This window comes from Pelobates fuscus, chromosome 8 (assembly GCF_036172605.1).
Source record: "Pelobates fuscus isolate aPelFus1 chromosome 8, aPelFus1.pri, whole genome shotgun sequence".
NCBI classification, from domain to species: Eukaryota; Metazoa; Chordata; class Amphibia; order Anura; family Pelobatidae; genus Pelobates; species Pelobates fuscus.
This window is the reverse complement of record NC_086324.1, coordinates 122974205-122998146: the sequence shown is the minus strand read 5'-3', so window position 1 is coordinate 122998146 and position 23942 is coordinate 122974205. Positions and strand designations below refer to the sequence as shown.

At 40.2% G+C, this 23942-nt stretch overlaps 1 protein-coding gene across 1 annotated transcript in view; it reads right to left on the bottom strand.

Annotated features, from left to right (window-relative positions):
• The window catches only part of GRIN2A (glutamate ionotropic receptor NMDA type subunit 2A), a 617672-nt gene that overhangs the window by 179698 nt on the left and 414032 nt on the right, over positions 1 to 23942 (bottom strand). The window contains exons 5-6 of the mRNA XM_063430281.1: positions 12052 to 12220; positions 11769 to 11922 (exon numbers count right to left, since the gene is read on the bottom strand). Coding sequence (XP_063286351.1) covers positions 11769 to 11922; positions 12052 to 12220 — 323 coding nt within the window. The remainder of the gene's footprint in view (positions 1 to 11768; positions 11923 to 12051; positions 12221 to 23942) is intronic.

Sequence of the window (23942 nt, the reverse complement as noted above, 5' to 3'; positions counted from 1 at the left end):
GCTGGCAGGCAGGCAACTGCTCTTCTATTACAGTGAAATTTTTTTTATTTATTTTAAATGTAAAGCTTAACCTATTGTTAAAACAGATATGAGTGGTGGCACTGACTGTGCAAATGGGCAAGGCATCCAACCTGACACAGAAGCTGGCAGGCAGGCAACTGCTCTTCTATTACAGTGAAAAAAATTATTTATTTTAAATGTAAAGCTTAACCTATTGTTAAAACAGATATGAGTGGTGGCACTGACTGTGCAAATGGGCAAGGCATCCAACCTGACACAGAAGCTGGCAGGCAGGCAACTGCTCTTCTATTACAGTGAAAAAAATTATTTCTTTTAAATGTAAAGCTTAACCTATTGTTAAAACAGATATGAGTGGTGGCACTGACTGTGCAAATGGGCAAGGCATCCAACCTGACAGAAGCTGGCAGGCAGGCAACTGCTCTTCTATTACAGTGAAAAAAAAATATTTATTTTAAATGTAAAGCTTAACCTATTGTTAAAACAGATATGAGTGGTGGCACTGACTGTGCAAATGGGCAAGGCATCCAACCTGACACAGAAGCTGGCAGGCAGGCAACTGCTCTTCTATTACAGTGAAAAAAAATTATTTATTTTAAATGTAAAGCTTAACCTATTGTTAAAACAGATATGAGTGGTGGCACTGACTGTGCAAATGGGCAAGGCATCCAACCTGACACAGAAGCTGGCAGGCAGGCAACTGCACTTCTATTACAGTGAAAAAAAAATATTTCTTTTAAATGTAAAGCTTAACCTATTGTTAAAACAGATATGAGTGGTGGCACTGACTGTGCAAATGGGCAAGGCATCCAACCTGACACAGAAGCTGGCAGGCAGGCAACTGCTCTTCTATTACAGTGAAAAAAAATATTTATTTTAAATGTAAAGCTTAACCTATTGTTAAAACAGATATGAGTGGTGGCACTGACTGTGCAAATGGGCAAGGCATCCAACCTGACACAGAAGCTGGCAGGCAGGCAACTGCTCTTCTATTACAGTGAAAAAAAATTATTTCTTTTAAATGTAAAGCTTAACCTATTGTTAAAACAGATATGAGTGGTGGCACTGACTGTGCAAATGGGCAAGGCATCCAACCTGACAGAAGCTGGCAGGCAGGCAACTGCTCTTCTATTACAGTGAAAAAAAATTATTTATTTTAAATGTAAAGCTTAACCTATTGTTAAAACAGATATGAGTGGTGGCACTGACTGTGCAAATGGGCAAGGCATCCAACCTGACACAGAAGCTGGCAGGCAGGCAACTGCACTTCTATTACAGTGAAAAAAAAAATATTTCTTTTAAATGTAAAGCTTAACCTATTGTTAAAACAGATATGAGTGGTGGCACTGACTGTGCAAATGGGCAAGGCATCCAACCTGACACAGAAGCTGGCAGGCAGGCAACTGCTCTTCTATTACAGTGAAAAAAAAAATTATTTCTTTTAAATGTAAAGCTTAACCTATTGTTAAAACAGATATGAGTGGTGGCACTGACTGTGCAAATGGGCAAGGCATCCAACCTGACACAGAAGCTGGCAGGCAGGCAACTGCTCTTCTATTACAGTGAAAAAAAATATTTATTTTAAATGTAAAGCTTAACCTATTGTTAAAACAGATATGAGTGGTGGCACTGACTGTGCAAATGGGCAAGGCATCCAACCTGACACAGAAGCTGGCAGGCAGGCAACTGCTCTTCTATTACAGTGAAAAAAAATATTTATTTTAAATGTAAAGCTTAACCTATTGTTAAAACAGATATGAGTGGTGGCACTGACTGTGCAAATGGGCAAGGCATCCAACCTGACACAGAAGCTGGCAGGCAGGCAACTGCTCTTCTATTACAGTGAAAAAAAATATTTAATTTAAATGTAAAGCTTAACCTATTGTTAAAACAGATATGAGTGGTGGCACTGACTGTGCAAATGGGCAAGGCATCCAACCTGACACAGAAGCTGGCAGGCAGGCAACTGCTCTTCTATTACAGTGAAAATTTTTTATTTATTTTAAATGTAAAGCTTAACCTATTGTTAAAACAGATATGAATGGTGGCACTGACTGTGCAAATGGGCAAGGCATCCAACCTGACACAGAAGCTGGCAGGCAGGCAACTGCTCTTCTATTACAGTGAAAAAAAAATATTTATTTTAAATGTAAAGCTTAACCTATTGTTAAAACAGATATGAGTGGTGGCACTGACTGTGCAAATGGGCAAGGCATCCAACCTGACACAGAAGCTGGCAGGCAGGCAACTGCTCTTCTATTACAGTGAAAAAAAATACATTTCTTTTAAATGTAAAGCTTAACCTATTGTAAAAACAGATATGAGTGGTGGCACTGACTGTGCAAATGGGCAAGGCATCCAACCTGACACAGAAGCTGGCAGGCAGGCAACTGCTCTTCTATTACAGTGAAAAAAAAAATTATTTCTTTTAAATGTAAAGCTTAACCTATTGTTAAAACAGATATGAGTGGTGGCACTGACTGTGCAAATGGGCAAGGCATCCAACCTGACACAGAAGCTGGCAGGCAGGCAACTGCTCTTCTATTACAGTGAAAAAAAGTATTTATTTTAAATGTAAAGCTTAACCTATTGTTAAAACAGATATGAGTGGTGGCACTGACTGTGCAAATGGGCAAGGCATCCAACCTGACACAGAAGCTGGCAGGCAGGCAACTGCTCTTCTATTACAGTGAAAAAAAAATATTTCTTTTAAATGTAAAGCTTAACCTATTGTTAAAACAGATATGAGTGGTGGCACTGACTGTGCAAATGGGCAAGGCATCCAACCTGACACAGAAGCTGGCAGGCAGGCAACTGCTCTTCTATTACAGTGAATTTTTTTTTTTTTAAATGTAAAGCTTAACCTATTGTTAAAACAGATATGAGTGGTGGCACTGACTGTGCAAATGGGCAAGGCATCCAACCTGACACAGAAGCTGGCAGGCAGGCAACTGCTCTTCTATTACAGTGAAATTTTTTTTATTTATTTTAAATGTAAAGCTTAACCTATTGTTAAAACAGATATGAGTGGTGGCACTGACTGTGCAAATGGGCAAGGCATCCAACCTGACACAGAAGCTGGCAGGCAGGCAACTGCTCTTCTATTACAGTGAAAAAAATTATTTATTTTAAATGTAAAGCTTAACCTATTGTTAAAACAGATATGAGTGGTGGCACTGACTGTGCAAATGGGCAAGGCATCCAACCTGACACAGAAGCTGGCAGGCAGGCAACTGCTCTTCTATTACAGTGAAAAAAATTATTTCTTTTAAATGTAAAGCTTAACCTATTGTTAAAACAGATATGAGTGGTGGCACTGACTGTGCAAATGGGCAAGGCATCCAACCTGACAGAAGCTGGCAGGCAGGCAACTGCTCTTCTATTACAGTGAAAAAAAAATATTTATTTTAAATGTAAAGCTTAACCTATTGTTAAAACAGATATGAGTGGTGGCACTGACTGTGCAAATGGGCAAGGCATCCAACCTGACACAGAAGCTGGCAGGCAGGCAACTGCTCTTCTATTACAGTGAAAAAAAATTATTTATTTTAAATGTAAAGCTTAACCTATTGTTAAAACAGATATGAGTGGTGGCACTGACTGTGCAAATGGGCAAGGCATCCAACCTGACACAGAAGCTGGCAGGCAGGCAACTGCACTTCTATTACAGTGAAAAAAAAATATTTCTTTTAAATGTAAAGCTTAACCTATTGTTAAAACAGATATGAGTGGTGGCACTGACTGTGCAAATGGGCAAGGCATCCAACCTGACACAGAAGCTGGCAGGCAGGCAACTGCTCTTCTATTACAGTGAAAAAAAATATTTATTTTAAATGTAAAGCTTAACCTATTGTTAAAACAGATATGAGTGGTGGCACTGACTGTGCAAATGGGCAAGGCATCCAACCTGACACAGAAGCTGGCAGGCAGGCAACTGCTCTTCTATTACAGTGAAAAAAAATTATTTCTTTTAAATGTAAAGCTTAACCTATTGTTAAAACAGATATGAGTGGTGGCACTGACTGTGCAAATGGGCAAGGCATCCAACCTGACAGAAGCTGGCAGGCAGGCAACTGCTCTTCTATTACAGTGAAAAAAAATTATTTATTTTAAATGTAAAGCTTAACCTATTGTTAAAACAGATATGAGTGGTGGCACTGACTGTGCAAATGGGCAAGGCATCCAACCTGACACAGAAGCTGGCAGGCAGGCAACTGCACTTCTATTACAGTGAAAAAAAAAATATTTCTTTTAAATGTAAAGCTTAACCTATTGTTAAAACAGATATGAGTGGTGGCACTGACTGTGCAAATGGGCAAGGCATCCAACCTGACACAGAAGCTGGCAGGCAGGCAACTGCTCTTCTATTACAGTGAAAAAAAAAATTATTTCTTTTAAATGTAAAGCTTAACCTATTGTTAAAACAGATATGAGTGGTGGCACTGACTGTGCAAATGGGCAAGGCATCCAACCTGACACAGAAGCTGGCAGGCAGGCAACTGCTCTTCTATTACAGTGAAAAAAAATATTTATTTTAAATGTAAAGCTTAACCTATTGTTAAAACAGATATGAGTGGTGGCACTGACTGTGCAAATGGGCAAGGCATCCAACCTGACACAGAAGCTGGCAGGCAGGCAACTGCTCTTCTATTACAGTGAAAAAAAATATTTATTTTAAATGTAAAGCTTAACCTATTGTTAAAACAGATATGAGTGGTGGCACTGACTGTGCAAATGGGCAAGGCATCCAACCTGACACAGAAGCTGGCAGGCAGGCAACTGCTCTTCTATTACAGTGAAAAAAAAATATTTAATTTAAATGTAAAGCTTAACCTATTGTTAAAACAGATATGAGTGGTGGCACTGACTGTGCAAATGGGCAAGGCATCCAACCTGACACAGAAGCTGGCAGGCAGGCAACTGCTCTTCTATTACAGTGAAAATTTTTTATTTATTTTAAATGTAAAGCTTAACCTATTGTTAAAACAGATATGAATGGTGGCACTGACTGTGCAAATGGGCAAGGCATCCAACCTGACACAGAAGCTGGCAGGCAGGCAACTGCTCTTCTATTACAGTGAAAAAAAAATATTTATTTTAAATGTAAAGCTTAACCTATTGTTAAAACAGATATGAGTGGTGGCACTGACTGTGCAAATGGGCAAGGCATCCAACCTGACACAGAAGCTGGCAGGCAGGCAACTGCTCTTCTATTACAGTGAAAAAAAAATACATTTCTTTTAAATGTAAAGCTTAACCTATTGTTAAAACAGATATGAGTGGTGGCACTGACTGTGCAAATGGGCAAGGCATCCAACCTGACACAGAAGCTGGCAGGCAGGCAACTGCTCTTCTATTACAGTGAAAAAAAATTATTTCTTTTAAATGTAAAGCTTAACCTATTGTAAAAACAGATATGAGTGGTGGCACTGGGCAAGTAGGCACAGTATCCAATGTGAACCTCACACAGAAGCTGGCAGGCAGGCACCTGCAATTACATTACACAGGGAAAAAAAAAAAAAAAAAAAGCAGCCTGATGTTATAGCCATAAAAAGGGCGTTTTGGGGTGCTGTCCTTACAGCAGAGATCAGATGAGTCCTTCAGGATTGTAGTGGACACTGAATACCCTAGCCTAGCTATCAATTTCCCTATCTAATCAGCAGCAGCTAAACTTTCCCTCCTCTCACTAAGCATGCAGCTTCAGAATGAATCGAAAATGGATGCTGGGAGGGAGGTTGGAGGGTGTGGAAGGGAGGGAGGGCTGCTGATTGGCTGTAATGTGTCTGCTGACCGAGAGGCACAGGGTCAAAGTTTGCCCAATGATGACGAATAGGGGGCGGATCGAACTGCGCATGTGTCCGCCCGCCGCAGCGAACGCGAACACGCTAAGTTCGCCGGGAACTGTTCGCCGGCGGACAGTTCGGTACATCACTAGCAGGAGGTGAATGTTTTTGATATTGACTTTTTCTGCTGCAATTGGTAACTCAAATTCTAAAGTTGCATAAGAATCTGTAATTGCAGCAGTTGAGTAAGCTAGGCCTATGGATTTGACTACCAGCTCCACAATAACTTAAGCTGCTACCTCCACTAGCACAGCTAGTTAAAGGGACACTATAGGCACCCAGACCACTTCAGCTCATTCAAGTGGTCTGGGTGCAGATTCCCTTTTACACTTAGTGCTTCAATGTAAAACATTGCAGTTCCAGAGAAACTGTAATCTTTACATTGCAGCACTAAGCCTGCCTCCAGTGGCTGTCTACCAGACAGCCACTAGAGACGCTTCCTTGATGTTAACAGACTTTTGTTTGGGTAACATGAGGACATCCAGTGTCAGCTATTTCCCCATAGGAAAGCATTGATTCAAACCCCCAATCTGTAGAAAACAGTCTGTATTGTTCAAATGCGAATTGAAGTCCATTATCCAAGATTACCATTTCAGGTCCAGGTTTCTAGACAACATTTAGGCAATAGTTTTGTAACATGAGCAACATGATCTGCAGGCATTTGGGGTTTGGGTGCACACAAAAGTGATTTCTTGAAAATAGATATCAAAAGGCTTATAGTCAGTTTCTGCAGTGATTTTGTCACGTCCAAAAAGGTAGTTGTGAAAGCAACGGCAAGAAAACACAATACTCAGATATTCCTTTTTGACTTGTGCGTAATTTTGCTCAGTGGGGGTCAGTGCCCTCAAAGCAAAATCAACAGGATGGTCAGCTTGCAATAGGCCAGGGCTTGACAAATTTGCTTTGAATCTAAAAAAGTTAGGAGCCAGATTTTCAAAAACTATTCTTAAAGGGACACAATAGTCACCAGAACCACTGAAGCTTGATGTAGTGGTTGTGGTGTCTATAGACTGTCCATGCAGACAATGTAAACAGAGAAAAGGCAGTGTCTACATTGCTTCCTAGTGATACCTCTAATGGCAGTCACTCAGACGGTCACTAGAGGTGCTTCCTGTGTCAGTGCTGCACAGTATGCAGCACCTACATTCAGCGTCTCCACGCTCTGCATGATGTGCTGAACATTCCCCATAAAGAGATGCATTGATTCAATGCATCTCTATGAGGAGATGTGATTGGTGCAGCATTTTGCAGCCAATCCTATGGCAAAACATTGGATTGGCTGAGATCATCAAGCTTGATAATCTCAGCCATAGAGGAAGGGCCAGTCGAGGGAAGACTAGCATGGCGTGGGAAGAAAAAGGGGAGTAAAAACATAATTCCCTTTGTGAACGGAAGAGGTCTGGTCACCTAAACACACACACACACACACACATCATGACAGACAGACATAAACATACCATGACACAGACAGAAACACACCATGACAGACAAACTCATGCATACACGCACACCATGACGGACACACACAAACACACACATACCATGACAGACACACACCATGATGCACATACACACACACATCATGACAGACACATACACTCACACATTATTGCTTGATTTAATACCGGTGAGTCCAGTGGGTGACCAGCTGGGGGTTTGGGCAGACGGTTGGCATGCTTGGGGGGTCGTGGAGGAGGATCATCACGGCTCCATCGCCACCCTCCTTCTATTCACCAGCCGCCGCCTGCACAAGTCCCCAGCATGTCGGCCACCTCCACGACACCCCAGGTTGCTGCCGGCCACCCACCCACCTGCCTCGGAGGTAAGGGGCTCGCATATCGCAATGCTAAATTTCTAGGAGCCATGGCGACCTGGTGCCTGGGATGTGTTGAGCACTGCAATAGGCAACAAGCTAGTCCACTTTTGCGCGTGTCACTTTGAACAGTTATAGCTTTTGTAACATCATAGTACTTCAGGACAGGTGTATCTGTGACCAAACGTTTTGATGTCCAGCACTGCATTGTCATGCTTAGGAAGCAAACCGAGATGTGCGGTAGTAATTTTGCCAGGTAGGTAACAAATCCTATGAAATGCTGTAGGGATTTCACGGTCGCCTACTGTGGCGTATTGAGTATGGCTAGGATATTTTCAGGGTCAGCATTTAAACCCTCCCACGATAGTATGTGTCCATAGAAGTGGACCTCTTTTAACCTTGAATTGCAGTTTCTTCAACCCAAGCGTTAGCTTCATCTACCTACAACTATTCATCAGTTCCAGCTGTTTACCATCATGATCTTGCTCTGCCTCCCTATCTGTATCGCCACAGCCAACCAAAAGGATGTCATCGTCTATTAGTTCAATTCCTCTAAGTCCAGCCAATAGTTTATGTTGGTAATGATGACACCTGGTGTAACTGATACTCCAAAAGGCAATCTGAGCAATTTTTCCTACCACAGGTGGTCCAGAAGGTTGTGATGTAACTACTTGCATTGTTTAACAAACATTATAAAAAGGCATCCTGTGGGAACACTGGATGACTTTCTGACATAAGGGGACACTGGGAGACACGGCGCACTGAGACACTGTGAAACACAGGGGACACCGTGATACATAGGGGACACTGGAGACATGGGGACACAGAAACTAGGGGATACTGAGACACTGGGAGATTAGGGGACTGGGAGACTAGGGGACACTGAGAGACTGGGAGACTAGGGGACACTGGGAGACATGGGGATAATGTGATAAAAAGGGACACTAATACACTGGGAGATCTGGGAGACCGAGACAGGGAGACACTGGGAGCAATGAATATGTACAGTGGAATCTGTAAGTGATTTTACAGAATTATCTCGTATGTCACTCATTGTGATTTACATCATGCATTTATTATGCAAATTAGTAAGGGCCAGTATTTTTTTTTTCCCGGCAGTTCTGGTTACGTGATTCGCATCAGTGGCCTACCCTTTCACCATGTCCTGCTTCACTGGACACTGCTGCTAGGGGGTATGCATTTACTTGAAAGGTGAAAGTGTGAGCATCCTATGATTTTCCCTCCAGCACCATCTCATCAGATCCATGACACTTAGGAGGTAGGACTGTTTTAGTGTTTTTGGTAGATAAGATTTTGTAATTAGGTCCATCATAATTGTCAGCACCAGGCCCACTGGGCTCTTAATCTGGCCCTTTGTGCAACCCTCAAGTTTTCCTAGAGCAAGTTTATTTCCTGTGCAAACCCTCAGTGTTCCAAAGCAAGCTTGTTTCCTGTGCAAGCCCTCAGTGTTCCAGAGCAAGCTGCTTTCCTGTGCAAACCCCCAGTGTTCCAGAGCAAGCTGCTTTCCTGTGCAAGCCCCCAGTGTTCCAGAGCAAGCTGCTTTCCTGTGCAAACCACCCGTATTCCAGAGCAAGCTGCTTTTTTGTGAAAAAACTCATTGTACCAGAGTAAACTTTCTTCCTGTGCAAACCACCTGCCTGTGTTCCAAGGCTAGCTGATCTCACGTGCAACCACCCAGTGTTCCAGAACAGGCTGCTTTCCTGGGCAACCACCCAGTGTTCCAGAGCAGGCTGCTTTCCTTATATTGAGTTATCTGTTTTGCATTTGTTATTCTTTGTGTTCTTGCATATCATACACTTGTTTTTCTTTAAATTATGTGTATTCTGGTTTTCTTGCCTACATCTCCAAATATATCACAAGTATGTATCGCTAAGGGAAGAAGCAGAAAATATAAGTAGTACTGGCAGCAAGTAAGGCCAAGAGCAAGTCCACTTGTACAGTATATAATTCTGTTCAACAACCTACCACCAGTGGTATCTCCTAAACCACTATTAGCCTTAGGCAGAGCAAGGGGGAATTTGAGCATAGTGTCGCTAGGCAACAGGAGCAGTTAAATCCCCAGTCTTCTCTAGGGAGCCCTGTAAGCAACTTAGGGAGCCCTCCGCAATGTCCTTCACAAATAATTTTTAGCAGAATTATTCTCCAGCCACTGTATAAAGTGAGCAAGTGTTTTCTGTTACAAGAGATATGCTGAATTAACAACCCTCACAAATATCCCCACAACTGACGGAGCAAATAGCTTTCCTCAAGTTCAATCTTCTCAAGTTTGGTTACACTGCTACTCACGTTGATACTTGAGGCATCATCACCTGCTAGCTGAGATCCAATTAGCCACTCATCTCTCCCTTTAAAATTATTTCAAAAATGTATAAAAGTATTCTAAAATCTAGCAGTGAAGAGAAAAAACATTTCCATTACCCCAGTTGCTGCTGCAGCGACTCCACCTTTTTTCTAATGCTTTTCATTGTAGCCTTCACCTGCCTGTTTTGCGATTTTCTACCTTTTTTTTTTTTCAATCCCTGTTAATCAAATTAATTACCTCCTCCTGCTACAAGGGGGACTGTTTTTTGTTTTTCACACTGACGTTACAGCCTGAATGTGTTGCAAAGTTTTGTTCTTCTCAGGATAGAAGGGATAAGTGGGTCAACAATTGTCCACTGACCTTTTCCTTTTGTCAGCTTAAAATAACTCCTGCTGTCACTGTTCTCAATTAATCATTCATATAAGATTAAGAAAGGAGAAACAATCAGTCATCATTATAAAATGTCCTCTCACTTAATTGCTTTTTTCCTGCTTTATTGGCATGCTAGAATGTTTTCCCAAATAGTTATTCATGTATGACCTTGGGCTGAACAGAACTGTTACATGAGGGAGTGTTGGACTTCCCAAACAAAATAAAAATTTTGGGAAAAGTATTCGGCTGAACTGAACAATCCTACCATCTAATGTATGCCCGTGTCTGTCTCCCTCCAAGTCAACGGTGCAACCATCAGCTCTAACAGGCTCGCTGCCTAGGTGTTTTCTTTGACTCCGACCTCTCCTTCACTCCTCATCTAATCGATCACCAAAACCTGTCGCTTTCATCTCATCCTGTCGCGTATCTGCCCCTATTTAACGCCAGATAGGGCTACGGTGCTGGTCTGTGCCACTCTTCTCTCATTCCCTGACTGTTGCAAATCACTTCAGTGGTCATGTTCCCAACTTGCCCGTTCCAATTTATAATGAATGCGGCAGCGAGGCTCATCTTCCTGTCCGCTTGTACCTCACACGCCTCTCCCTCTGTCAGTCCCTACATTGGTTTCCCTCAATTTTAGATTCTGGTACTTGCTTACAAATCTGTATATAATGCTGCTCCAACTTACCTATCCTCCCTTATAAACAAGTATGTCCCGCCCAGAGCCCTGCGCTCTGCTTCAGACCTGCCTCTATCCTATGTTCGTACTCCCACCTCTGATGCTCACCTTCAAGCCTTCTCTATGACTGCACCATTCCTGTGGAACTCCCTTCCCTTCGCTGTTAGATTCTCACCATGTCTCCATTCCTTCCAAAAATCTTGGCAAGCTTGGCAATCATCAGCATATCAATAAAACTGTTAACAGCTTTCCCTTCCTGCACCCTGATTCCTCTCCTGCAACTACCATTAAAGAAACAAAATACTCTATTCTAAGCCCTCAGTGAGTACTATTCTAGCAACCTACTTTTCTACCCTACCCTTACCTCTTCTTTTCTACCCTACCCTTACCTAATCCCTCTAGCATATAAGCTCATTGAGCAGAGCCCTCAACCTATCTGTTCCTGTGAGTCCAACTTGTCTGGTCAAATATACTTGTTTGTTAGTCCACATATTGTACAGCGCTGTGGAGTTTATTAATAATAATAATAATAATAATGTAAAAAAAAATTACCTTTGTGTAGTATACCATTGATCTATCAGCCTCCCTACTGTCTCTTTTTTGGAGTGCTAAATGGCTCTATTTTCTATTTTTTTCTATTATTATACATATATATATAATATATATTTCTGCATTGCAACAAAAAACATTCCAAATTTTAGATTATTAAAAATTCCTTACCTAAAAAAGCAGATGGAGAAACTGTGCCATTGCTACGAGATACCATCACACTAATTCCAGTTTCAACAAACGGAACAGAAAAATCAACTACTTCTGAACGCTCTTCGTTGATTGTAAGGGAACCCACTGCCATAACTGCTCGTTTATAAACCACCTGGTCCATTAATAAAGGAGAAAAAAGAAAACAGAATAAATATGTGAGTTGCACATCGCAATGATAATACTTGGAATATGTGTATTAACATGTTCTTAGTGAAGAGTTCTTTTACCTAACAAAACTTACTTCACCAATCATTCCATTCCACACGTTATTGATTTTTTTCCCATGCTTGCCATTGGTTACAAGGTAAAGGTCATAGGTAAATTTCACAGTCTTTGAAAGTTTCTTCAAAATGTCTATGCAGAATCCTTTGCAACACTTTTTCACATATGTTCCTTCAGTTGTAGAATTACTGCAACACACACAAAATATTTAATAAATTTAAACTTTTTATGAAGTTTAATAATTTCCAAAAAGCTATTTTATATTATTTTATATTATTCAGTGCACCTTAACCCATAGTGAATTAAAACATGAAATATTTTTTCTCTGTATTAAAATTACATTTCATAAAAACCTCACAATACATGTATCATATTGTAGGTCAACACATACTGACACTCCTTGTGCCTACCATGCAACTTGTCTAGATTTGAAAATATAACAAAGATAATATTTTGTAAAGGTTAACACTTACCATGTTGAAAGTCCAACATTTCTATTAAACTAAAGATGGAAATGAAAGTTGGCTTCAATGTTATATTGAATAAAAAAAATGTTTTTTTAAAGTATACCTTGGTGTATTACTTGCCAAACCATCCCACACCAGGACGAGACACTACAATCAGGAGTGTCTAATTTTGGTCCTATACCATAATCTAATGTGTTTTGTAATGATAATTCTATGTATTATGTTTCTTATTGAAAGGATGAAGAATGGTCTCTTTTGCAACAGAAACAGACTCTTTCTGAATTTGTACTTTGCCTTAGATTAGATTTTTACAAGTTTATTGAGATAACCTCCATTTTTTCTTCAGGACTTTTTGTTATCTGAAAGTAATCTCTCTTGGAAAGCTTGTGAGTAACTATACTTTTTTTCTGTTTTTTTTTCCTCCTGTGTATCAATTAATTGTCTGCAGTTGCATTGCAGTATAATTCCACCGGCATAGCATATCCACAATAATAACAAAAGTAGTGGTAAATTATATCACTTCATAAATTATGGACACACTAATACAAAAAAACAAGTCCTGCGCTCAAACTCCCATCACTCCTGGGTGGCAGCAACGACCATTGTACACATCAGCCTCAATACATACAGTAAAAACCAAAGAAAAAAGTTACCTGCGCTCTCTCCCAAATTCCTATGTATATTTAAACAAATGGAGGTTATTTAGTTTCTTCAATGGCCATGAGAGACTTTTGCCCACCTGCCATATCAAGGCAAACCTCTCAGGTGTGTCCTACACTAACCTTTCATGTTGCTTCCTTGAGCTTCTGGCTAAGATATCTCTAAGGAGTCAGACATACTTATGGCTGCTGATTAGCTGTTATCAACGCCAAAGCAATCATAAATAATTCCACCATTTTTATACATTTTGAGAGCACTTTTACCATTACCGGATCAGTGAGCCGTATACCTTTCATTAAGCAGCCTTATTTTGGAAAACACAATCCTGTTAAGGAAGAGTTATTAAAAATTTAACATGACTATCAAACACTAAAACATATTCAATGTCTGAAATTACTTTAAATAAATTGAAATCACTTCGTTTTTTTGCATTTTATATATATATATATATATATATATATATATATATATATATATACATATACAGGGAGTGCAGAATTATTAGGCAAGTTGTATTTTTGAGGATTAATTTTATTATTGAACAACAACCATGTTCTCAATGAACCCAAAAAACTCATTAACCCCTTAACGCCGTTACGACGTGCTATGCCGTCACGCTTTAAGTGGGCTTTAAAGCCGTTGTGACGGCATAGCACGCCGTAACGGCTTTGAGCCCTGGAGCGCCCGGTATACTTACCTTACCGGCGCTCCGCTTCGGGAGGACTGCCTCACAGCAGTGCAAGTGAGGCCCCCGGCAAGTGAGGCCCCCGGGTGCCATGTGATCGCTCTCAAAGAGCGATCACATGGCCCCCTATAGCTGGCTGTGGATCTGCCAGCAGGGGGACTGTCTAAAATATCAGACAGTCCCCCTGCTGGTAGGTAGTGTAAAAAAAAAAAAATATTAGACAGGTTATAAAATAAATTAAATGCATATATATATATATATATATATATAATATATATGTATATTATATATTTAACGTCATACATAGTATATTTTAATACTATTAGTATATATATTAGTATTAAAATACACTTAGAATGACGTTACATATATATAATATACATATATTATATATAATAGATATATACACATATATTATATATATATATATATATATATAAATACGTATAATTACAATAATAAATAAATAAAATAATAAAATTAATAAATAAAATATTTTAACAAAATTTAATATAAATTATATATACATATGTAATTTAATTCTAACTGTATTTTGTTATTTATATATTGGTAACAAAATACACTTAGAATGACATTCTATATATATATATCTATCTATATATAAAATGCAAATAACCGCAAATATATATATATAGATAAATACATATAATTACATAAAAGATTACATTAGTATACACGTAGAATTTAAATACCTATAAATGCATATATATTAAAATTCTACGTGTATATTTAAGTAATCTTTTAACATAATTAGGTGATTTGATTAATTAAAATTTGATTGACATGATGTAGAATTATTAAAAAACCTTTATTGATCCTGTATTGAATTTTGTACTAACTCCATTTTAACTACATTACATGACATATTTTCATAACAGCATTTAGAATATTGAATAGAGAATGTATTTTCTAGAAGGACATGACTAACACCGGAATTATCAAGTTCCTGTAATGTGAAACAAAGTATACTATAGCTAGGCCATGTGAAAACTGCTCTAATGAAATGTTCTTTCATAAAAAAGACCCTGAACCTGACCCCGAGTCTGACATCACTAACTACCCAAAATGACGCCCAAGCCCCCCTTCCCACCGAGTAAGCCTCGTGCTGGGTAAGATGGCGCTTGATTGATGGGTGGACATTGACATAACCACTTAACACCTAATCCAATTAATGATGTTTATTTGTTGTTATCTTGATATTCAATGATGATGTAATTTTGCTCTTATAAGGGTCTGCGAGCCCGCTTTTAATCAGATGCCATTAAATTTTCTCGAAGTGCTTTTAACCTGAACTCCGTGTGTCAGTGCGAATTTACTTCTGCGTATACGCAATTTAATCATCTCAGATTTGGACAGGAACAGATAGACATTGAAACATATTTGTTTATTTTTAAATCAATCTACATCAGACATACCTGACAACACAGGGAGAAAGTGCTGAGAATTTAATTCACAAGCACTATATTTGACCCTGTAACTCTCCAAGACAACATAAAACCTGTACATGGGGGGTACTGTTTTACTCAGGAGACTTCGCTGAACTCAAATATTAGTGTTTCAAATTGGTAAATTGTATTACAACGATGATATTTTAAGTAAAAGTGAAATTTTTTGCATTTTTTACAAACGAACTGCACTTTTATGGACTATATTATTGTTGTAATATGTTTTACTGTTTTAAAACACTAATATTTGTGTTTAGTGAAGTCTCCCGAGAATAACAGTACCCCCCATGTACAGGTTTCATGGTGTTTTGGAAAGTTAGAGAGTCACATATAAGGCTTGCATTTCATTTTTTTGACAGTGAAATTTGCTAGATTGGTTATGTTGCCTTTGAGAGCGTATGGTAGCCCAGGAATGAGAATTACCCCCATGATGGCATACCATTTGAAAAAGTAGACAACCCAAGGTATTGCAAGTGGGGTATGTCCAGTCTTTATTAGTAGCCACTTAGTCACAAACACTGGCCAAATATTCGTTTTTTGCTTTTTTAACACAAAAGCAAATATGAACGCTAACTTTGGCCAGTGTTTGTGACTAAGTGGCTACTAAAAAAGACTAAACATACCCCACTTTCAATACCTTTGGTTGTCTACTTTTTCAAATGGTATGCCATTATGGGGGTAATTCTCATTGCTGGGCTACCACACCGTCTCAAAGGTAACATTACCAATCTGGCAAATTTCTATTTGAAAATGGAACGTTCTATATTTGACCCTGTAACTTTCCAAAACACCATAAAACCTGTTAATGGGGGATACTCTTGTACTCGTGAGACATCGCTGATTACAAATATTTGCATTTTTGTGCAGTAAAACCTAACAGTATTATGACATTAACAGCTAAAATGTCAGAGGGAAATACAAATTTAAAAAAAATCTTATTTTCTCACATTTTTTTTAAATTTTATTCATAATGAATTATGTTCCATATATGAATAGTTAATGATAAATTAAAGCCCTGTTTCTCCTGAACAAAATGATATATAATAAGTGTGGGTGCATATAATATGAAAGAGGGGAACTACGGGTGAATAGACATATAGCGCAAATTCCAGTTTTTTTTTACGTTTTGTTTTGATCAGAATGTGCACTATTGACTCCGTCCTGAAGGGGTTAATATCAAAGCTGAATATTTTTGGAAGTAGTTTTTAGTTTGTTTTTAGTTTTAGCTATTTTAGGGGGATATCTGTGTGTGCAGGTGACTATTACTGTGCATAATTATTAGGCAACTTAACAAAAAACAAATATATACCCATTTCAATTATTTATTTTTACCAGTGAAACCAATATAACATCTCAACATTCACAAATATACATTTCTGACATTCAAAAACAAAACAAAAACAAATCAGTGACCAATATAGCCACCTTTCTTTGCAAGGACACTCAAAAGCCTGCCATCCATGGATTCTGTCAGTGTTTTGATCTGTTCACCATCAACATTGCGTGCAGCAGCAACCACAGCCTCCCAGACACTGTTCAGAGAGGTGTACTGTTTTCCGTCCTTGTAAATCCCACATTTGATGATGGACCACAGGTTCTCAATGGGGTTCAGATCAGGTGAACAAGGAGGCCATGTCATTAGATTTTCTTCTTTTATACCCTTTCTTGCCAGCCACGCTGTGGAGTACTTGGACGCGTGTGATGGAGCATTGTCCTGCAAGAAAATCATGTTTTTCTTGAAGGATGCAGACTTCTTCCTGTACCACTGCTTGAAGAAGGTGTCTTCCAGAAACTGGCAGTAGGACTGGGAGTTGAGCTTGACTCCATCCTCAACCCGAAAAGGCCCCACAAGCTCATCTTTGATGATACCAGCCCAAACCAGTACTCCACCTCCACCGTGCTGGAGTCTGAGTCGGACTGGAGCTCTCTGCCCTTTACCAATCCAGCTACGGGCCCATCCATCTGGCCCATCAAGACTCACTCTCATTTCATCAGTCCATAAAACCTTAGAAAAATCAGTCTTGAGATATTTCTTGGCCCAGTCTTGACGTTTCAGCTTGTGTGTCTTGTTCAGTGGTGGTCGTCTTTCAGCCTTTCTTACCTTGGCCATGTCTCTGAGTATTGCACACCTTGTGCTTTTGGGCACTCCAGTGATGTTGCAGCTCTGAAATATGGCCAAACTGGTGGCAAGTGGCATCTTGGCAGCTGCACGCTTGACTTTTCTCAGTTCATGGGCAGTTATTTTGCGCCTTGGTTTTTCCACACGCTTCTTGCGACCCTGTTGAGTATTTTGAATAAAACGCTTGATTGTTCGATGATCACGCTTCAGAAGCTTTGCAATTTTAAGAGTGCTGCATCCCTCTGCAAGATATCTCACTATTTTTTACTTTTCTGAGCCTGTCAAGTCCTTCTTTTGACCCATTTTGCCAAAGGAAAGGAAGTTGCCTAATAATTATGCACACCTGATATAGGGTGTTGATGTCATTAGACCACACCCCTTCTCATTACAGAGATGCACATCACCTAATATGCTTAATTGGTAGTAGGCTTTCGAGCCTATACAGCTTGGAGTAAGACAACATGCATAAAGAGGATGATGTGGTCAAAATACTAATTTGCCTAATAATTCTGCACTCCCTGTATATATATATATATATATATATATATATATATATATATATATATATATATATATATATATATATATTTTTTTTTTTTTTTTTATTTATTTTTTTTTTTTTTTTACACAGTAAATGACATTTAAATGCTATGACAAACGTAAAAATGTTTTGTCCCTTCCTTAAATATCTGTACTACATTGGGCACCTATTTTAAACAAAACATTAACGAAGTACACTATTTGCAGGAGTGGCTACAAAATGAAAAAGATTAATGGAAGAAGTGAATATTGCAGATTATCGAATCCTGAAAAGCCTCTAAACGTTTCAGAAAGATTTATTGGAATCATTTAAAGCTTATAGAAGGTCAATAAATGTCAAGCAAATGACCTCAAAATTTTAAAAATATCAAAAAAACACCCATAAAATTTACATTTGAAAATATTGATTCTGGCAATGCAATACCATTTACTGACCCTGAAAAGGACTTATGGATAGCAAAAAAACTGTTGAGAAATAGGTTTTCATGCATAAAAACATGAAAGATCCAGTAAAGAGTGTGGGCACATTATTGGCAGTGTCAACGAAACATTGATGGGACATCACCTAAATAGTGAGTGCATATATACCGAACAGTGAAGGCAGTTGTATAAAACAGTGATGGCATGTCTACTAAACGGTGAGCAGCAAAAATTAGCAACATGGCAGCTATTGCTGAACTGATGCACATTCTTCTCCCCATACCCACACAATGCTCATTAATCAAAATATATTTAATGCAGACCATGACAGGTGTGATGTAAGTGACATTTTATAACAACATACACCAGAGAGTTGTATTGGGATCTTTGCGAGATGTGGGAATAGTGGAGCTGTATCAATTAATTCCAACAAGTCTCTTGAGATTGTATGACCTTTTTAAGGATACAGCTCCACTATTTCCACCTCTCTCAAGGATCTTAATAAAGGATTCAAAATGGAATACGGCAGTAGCTGGCATGCGGCAGATGCTATGCTGCATACATTTCATTGCATCTGGCAGTTTCCGGAAGTGAGTGGAATATCTCAGTCCACCTTCTCCAGGGTTATGGGACATTTCCGAACTGCCCTTAGGACTCACTACCAGATGTTAATTTCCTTTCCCTCAACCAATAAAGGCTGGCATACAGTGAAGAGGGGTTTCTACAGAATGGGAGACTCGTCCAATGTCCTGGGAGCCATTGATTGCTCCCATGTGGCTCTCAGGCCACCTCAAAATCAAGAAGTCCTATACTAGAACCATGAGCTCTTCCACTCTCTTAATGTACAAGTTGCTTGCAAATATTTCACGTGCATACAGAATTGTTATGTGACATTCCCTGGAAGCACTCGACTCTGTGTCAGAGCAGCACCAGCAGCAAGCATGGAAAAAGGAGAGCAGCAGCCAGAATTAGTTATTGCAGCAGATTAGACACGTAATCTCAGAATAGAGAGAGTGAGAGAACAGATAATTTGTATTTACACAAAGTGTTGTGGACTTTGTGGAGCCATTGATTGCTCCCATGTGGCTCTCAGGCCACCTCAAAATCAAGAAGTCCTATACTAGAACCATGAGCTCTTCCACTCTCTCAATGTACAAGTGCTTGCAAATATTTCACGTGCATACAGAATTATTATGTGACATTCCCTGGAAGCACTCGACTCTGTGTCAGAGCAGCACCAGCAGCAAGCATGGAAAAAGGAGAGAAGCAGCCAGAATGAGTTATTGCAGCAGATTAGACACGTAATATCAGAATGGAGAGAGTGAGAGAACAGATAATTTGTATTTACACAAAGTGTTGTGGACTTTAACCTGCTATGGGAAGCAAGTCTATGCTTCCCAAAAAGGGGTATGTAGGAGAGTTGTGTCTTACAGCAAATATAAAATTTACTAAAATGTGACTGATGCTCTCAACAGGAGACTAAGGAAATGGTAATAAATTAAGATATGAGCTTTTAACTATATTCAGGGCAGAAGCACTTTATTGTTTGACATGAATCAAGCCAGATGTTTAGCAAACTGCAAACTTGTATCTATCAAGACAAGCATAGGCATGCGCAGCCTGTTGCATTAGGGTGTGCACCCTAAAGCACAAACACACACGCCGCGTATATATGTATTTTTATATACACACACATATATATATATATTTGTAGTCGGGGACAAAAGCCGTATACATGATAAGTTAGATATATGAGCAAGTCGGTTGTGGTGTGCCGAAACCGACGTATCGGGTAGGCCTGTAATAAAAGAGGGCCCACCTGTAATAGTAATATGTATGAGGGGAGAGGTGGGAGGGATGAACCAGGCAGCATCAGCCCTGTGGTGTAGGGGGCCTGAGTTTAAATAGCCGGGTAACCCCTCCCACAAATTCAGGCTACGCCTTCCAATTTGTAGTCGGGGACAAAAGCCGTATACATGATAAGTTAGATATATGAGCAAGTCGGTTGTGGTGTGCCGAAACCGACGTATCGGGTAGGCCTGTAATAAAAGAGGGCAAAAAGTTGAATAAGATACCTTATTACACATCTTTACGTTGCAAGATTCATAACGGCTTGTCCTACTCAACTCTAGCTCTGGTTGTGGTATGTATCTAGTATTATACTGTGGATTTCCAGCGTCCTAATGTTTATGGTGTGAGCAGGGACATTTTTCTGAAAGCAGCTGATGCTGCCCTGATTCTGGAGGAATGTCCCGAAAAGGCATTGGGGTTGAGTTCCCGCCTAGTTAAGAGGGTTCTGAGGTACATTATGAATTTAGCTGTAGTGAGTGGTTTGCCCTGCAGTTAAATAGGGGCATATTGAGATTTGGTCCTGTGAGTGATAACCTGTAAAGGTCTGACATTTTGACCGGCACCTTATTGCCCGTAGGATTGTCCCTACGTATTACATATGGCAAGAGGATGTGAACTGTTTGGTACTAGGATGGGCACTTAAGACATGGTGTAGCCAGCCAGGTAAGTTTTGTAGTGTTAAGAGAGATTTTATAAATTGTGTGGGCAAAAAGGAGAGGAGTGTCGCAATGGTGACTAGTGAACGAATGTCGGTTTTACGGTAATCGGTGGTAAACTTGTTGTAAAGGTGAAATCTCTATTGTATGCTTGTGATGTATAATCAGAGAGGGCAGCTCAATCCAGAAATCTGCCAAATGCCATGAGGCGAGTTAGTGCAGTATTAAGCCATGGAATGTGGGTATAGCCAGCTGCTTTATTGTCAGAAAATCACTTGACTTCTCCTATCCGATCATACCTCCCCAGGCCTTGTAGGCGGCCACTATGGGGCAGATTCCAAAGAAATGTTGACGAGGAATAGAATTTTTTTTTTTTTTTTTTTTTTTTTTAAAGAGTCTCAACTGGCCAGGCAACTCAGAACCAAAAGTCACCAAATTGGCTGTGAAATCAGTGTGTGCGGACGCATTGGTCCATGTAACTGGGAAATGATGAGAAATGGCAGGAATAACCTGGCCCCCAAGCCAATGTGGTATGAACCTGAGCCATATGTGTAGGTCTGCTTACAACTAGTGCCAGAATGCAACTGTCGGTGGGAAGAAGACTCAGCGGTCGTGAAATAAATGTGCAGAATAATTCTCATGGCAAACCTCAATGTGCCCAGTAGGACTGTAGATCCATTCTCCCCCCACCCTCCCCGCTTGTTCTTCAGAAGGAAAGGTTCCCAGGACTCCGATGCGCTGTACCTTCTCTGTAGGTGGACATGTTCTGTAGCTTATTAGTGTCAAGATGAATGCCTAAAAAGGTGAGTTTGTGAAAGTGGAACCCATAGTGAGGAAAAGTGCCATCGTCTTGTGAATACTAACCAGAGCGGAGTGAGGGCGTTCTATCGTGAGGAAGTTATCTAAGATAACCGGTGACTGCAGGACATTCGCTAATATTGAGTGTTAGTCAACATAGTGTGTTAGCAAATAAGATAAACAGCTTGGGGTTACTCTTTGCTCTAAAAGTTACACGTGAGGGAAATTCATGACAATCCCTCCATAAAATGCCATGAACATGCCCTTGGGATGGCTGAATAGGTAGAAGCTTGGAGGCATAGGAAATGTCTGTCTTGCCCACCCAAGCTCTGGTCAACCCCTTTGGCATAGTGCTGGGAGAATTCCTTAGAGGAAATCAATGAGTTGAGGCTAGGGGTGGGTAATTAATATGGTTGAATACCTTCTTAAGCAACGTGATTGTGTTGCGGGGTCTATTAATGCAGACAGAAGGTTCTGACACTCGTGAATACCGGACAGGAGTGTGACCTTGACCTGTGTGGAACTGGTGTGTGGAAACCTTGATGTATAAGTCGACTGAGTGACAGAAAGGCTGTGCTTAGAGGTAAAACTCCAGGTTGTCGATGCAAACCTTCTCTATGGTGAGGAGAAGTAGAGCCACTTACATCACAAAAGTCTGAAGGCTAGGATGAATTCTGGGATAGTGAGTTTCTGATTGAGTCTGGGATTCTGGTGTATAGAACGACGTACAGATCATCGTAGTAGTAAGACTTGTACTCTAAGACATCGTGGGAGGCAATCGGTAAGGAGACTAAATTAACCTTTCCAGATGTCTTTGCGTATGGTCAGGGACACAAAGTATGAGGGAGTAATAATGTAAACCGATGTGCTAAGGGAGGGATTTGAAAGGATAACAACCATGAGAGGGATTTGGGAGTCCTGTGACTGGGATGTGCATCAGTGCCTGTGGAGATTCCAGTCTCTGTAGTCCATCGTTGATGTTATGTATGGAGGCAAGTAGAGTGGATATCAACGGTTTGACTTCATGTGATTTGGACTAGTGGGCAAGGGCCACTGAAAGGTGTGGCAAGAACGTTGGCCTCTTGGGGACTGTAAAAAGAGTCAATATAAGAGGCCATGCTGGGTGAGGCCCTAACTCGTAACCTGGAGAGGTTGATGTGAGGCGTTAGCTATGTGTTGGGCCGAGGGGCATGTACCTCCATATGCGGATGAAGATGGGTGTTGGCCTCACGGAACTGATAATGATGAGGCTAGTTACTGGCATAGCTGGGTACCAGGCCGATAGCTGACATAGCGGATCCGAGAATGGGACGGGTAATGGGTAGTAGCGAGGTGGGTAAACATACCTTGCTTGGGGTAGAATGTGGTTTCCTTGCCAGAGGAATGAGCTATTGGAGAACCTAAAGGGAAATGATGGTGGGAGGCAAGTTGGAACTGGAATTGGGCTTGACTTACTGTGAACGAAATACGCCTGTATAATCGGGGTGGTTGTTCTTGAGGCTGGTCTATGAATAGGTAACCTGAGGACATAGTTGTTAGAATCCTGACCCTACGATGGTGGGTACAAGAATCATAGGACATAAATCAAATATCCCAATAAGTGAGTAGGGTGAGGATCCTAGGCCATTACCAGAGACCATGGGGAGTGTTTGACCAATACTGCGACAATAATGGGGTATAGGCAGAGTCATGAGTGACCGCTAATTGGTCCTGTGACTTCTTTAGCTAAAATACATATAGGGGGATATGGAATACCAAGCTATGATGGCAGTTTTGAGCTATCCCGGTAGGACTTACAATATTTAATTATGGTCGTGCCAGCATGGGAAGGAGGGTGTATGTGTGGGGAATTAAGGATCCCCGGGCGTGGGCCTGTGTACGGCCTGGCAAAGGAATTGCGTTCCAGCGTTGGCTGATGTAACATAGAACAGTTAGAGTGGAGTTGCTGTAGGTTTAGTGATACAAGGGTCGGTTAGGATGATGAACTTGCTTGAGTAGAATATAGCAGCAATGAGTAAATAACCTTTAGTGCATAATACGTGATTATTTTGACGTAGAGTCAGGGGGAACATATGATGGTATGGTAAAGCCTGGTACACTAGGGTTTGTCCCAGGGAACACGACGATACATATGAACATAGGAGTGTGGCGTGTTACAAAAAAGGTTTAGTGAATAGGTGATCGTCCTCCAAATAAGTAATATACCTATCGTGGGAGCAAGTATACAGATTGGCCATAACACATGGTA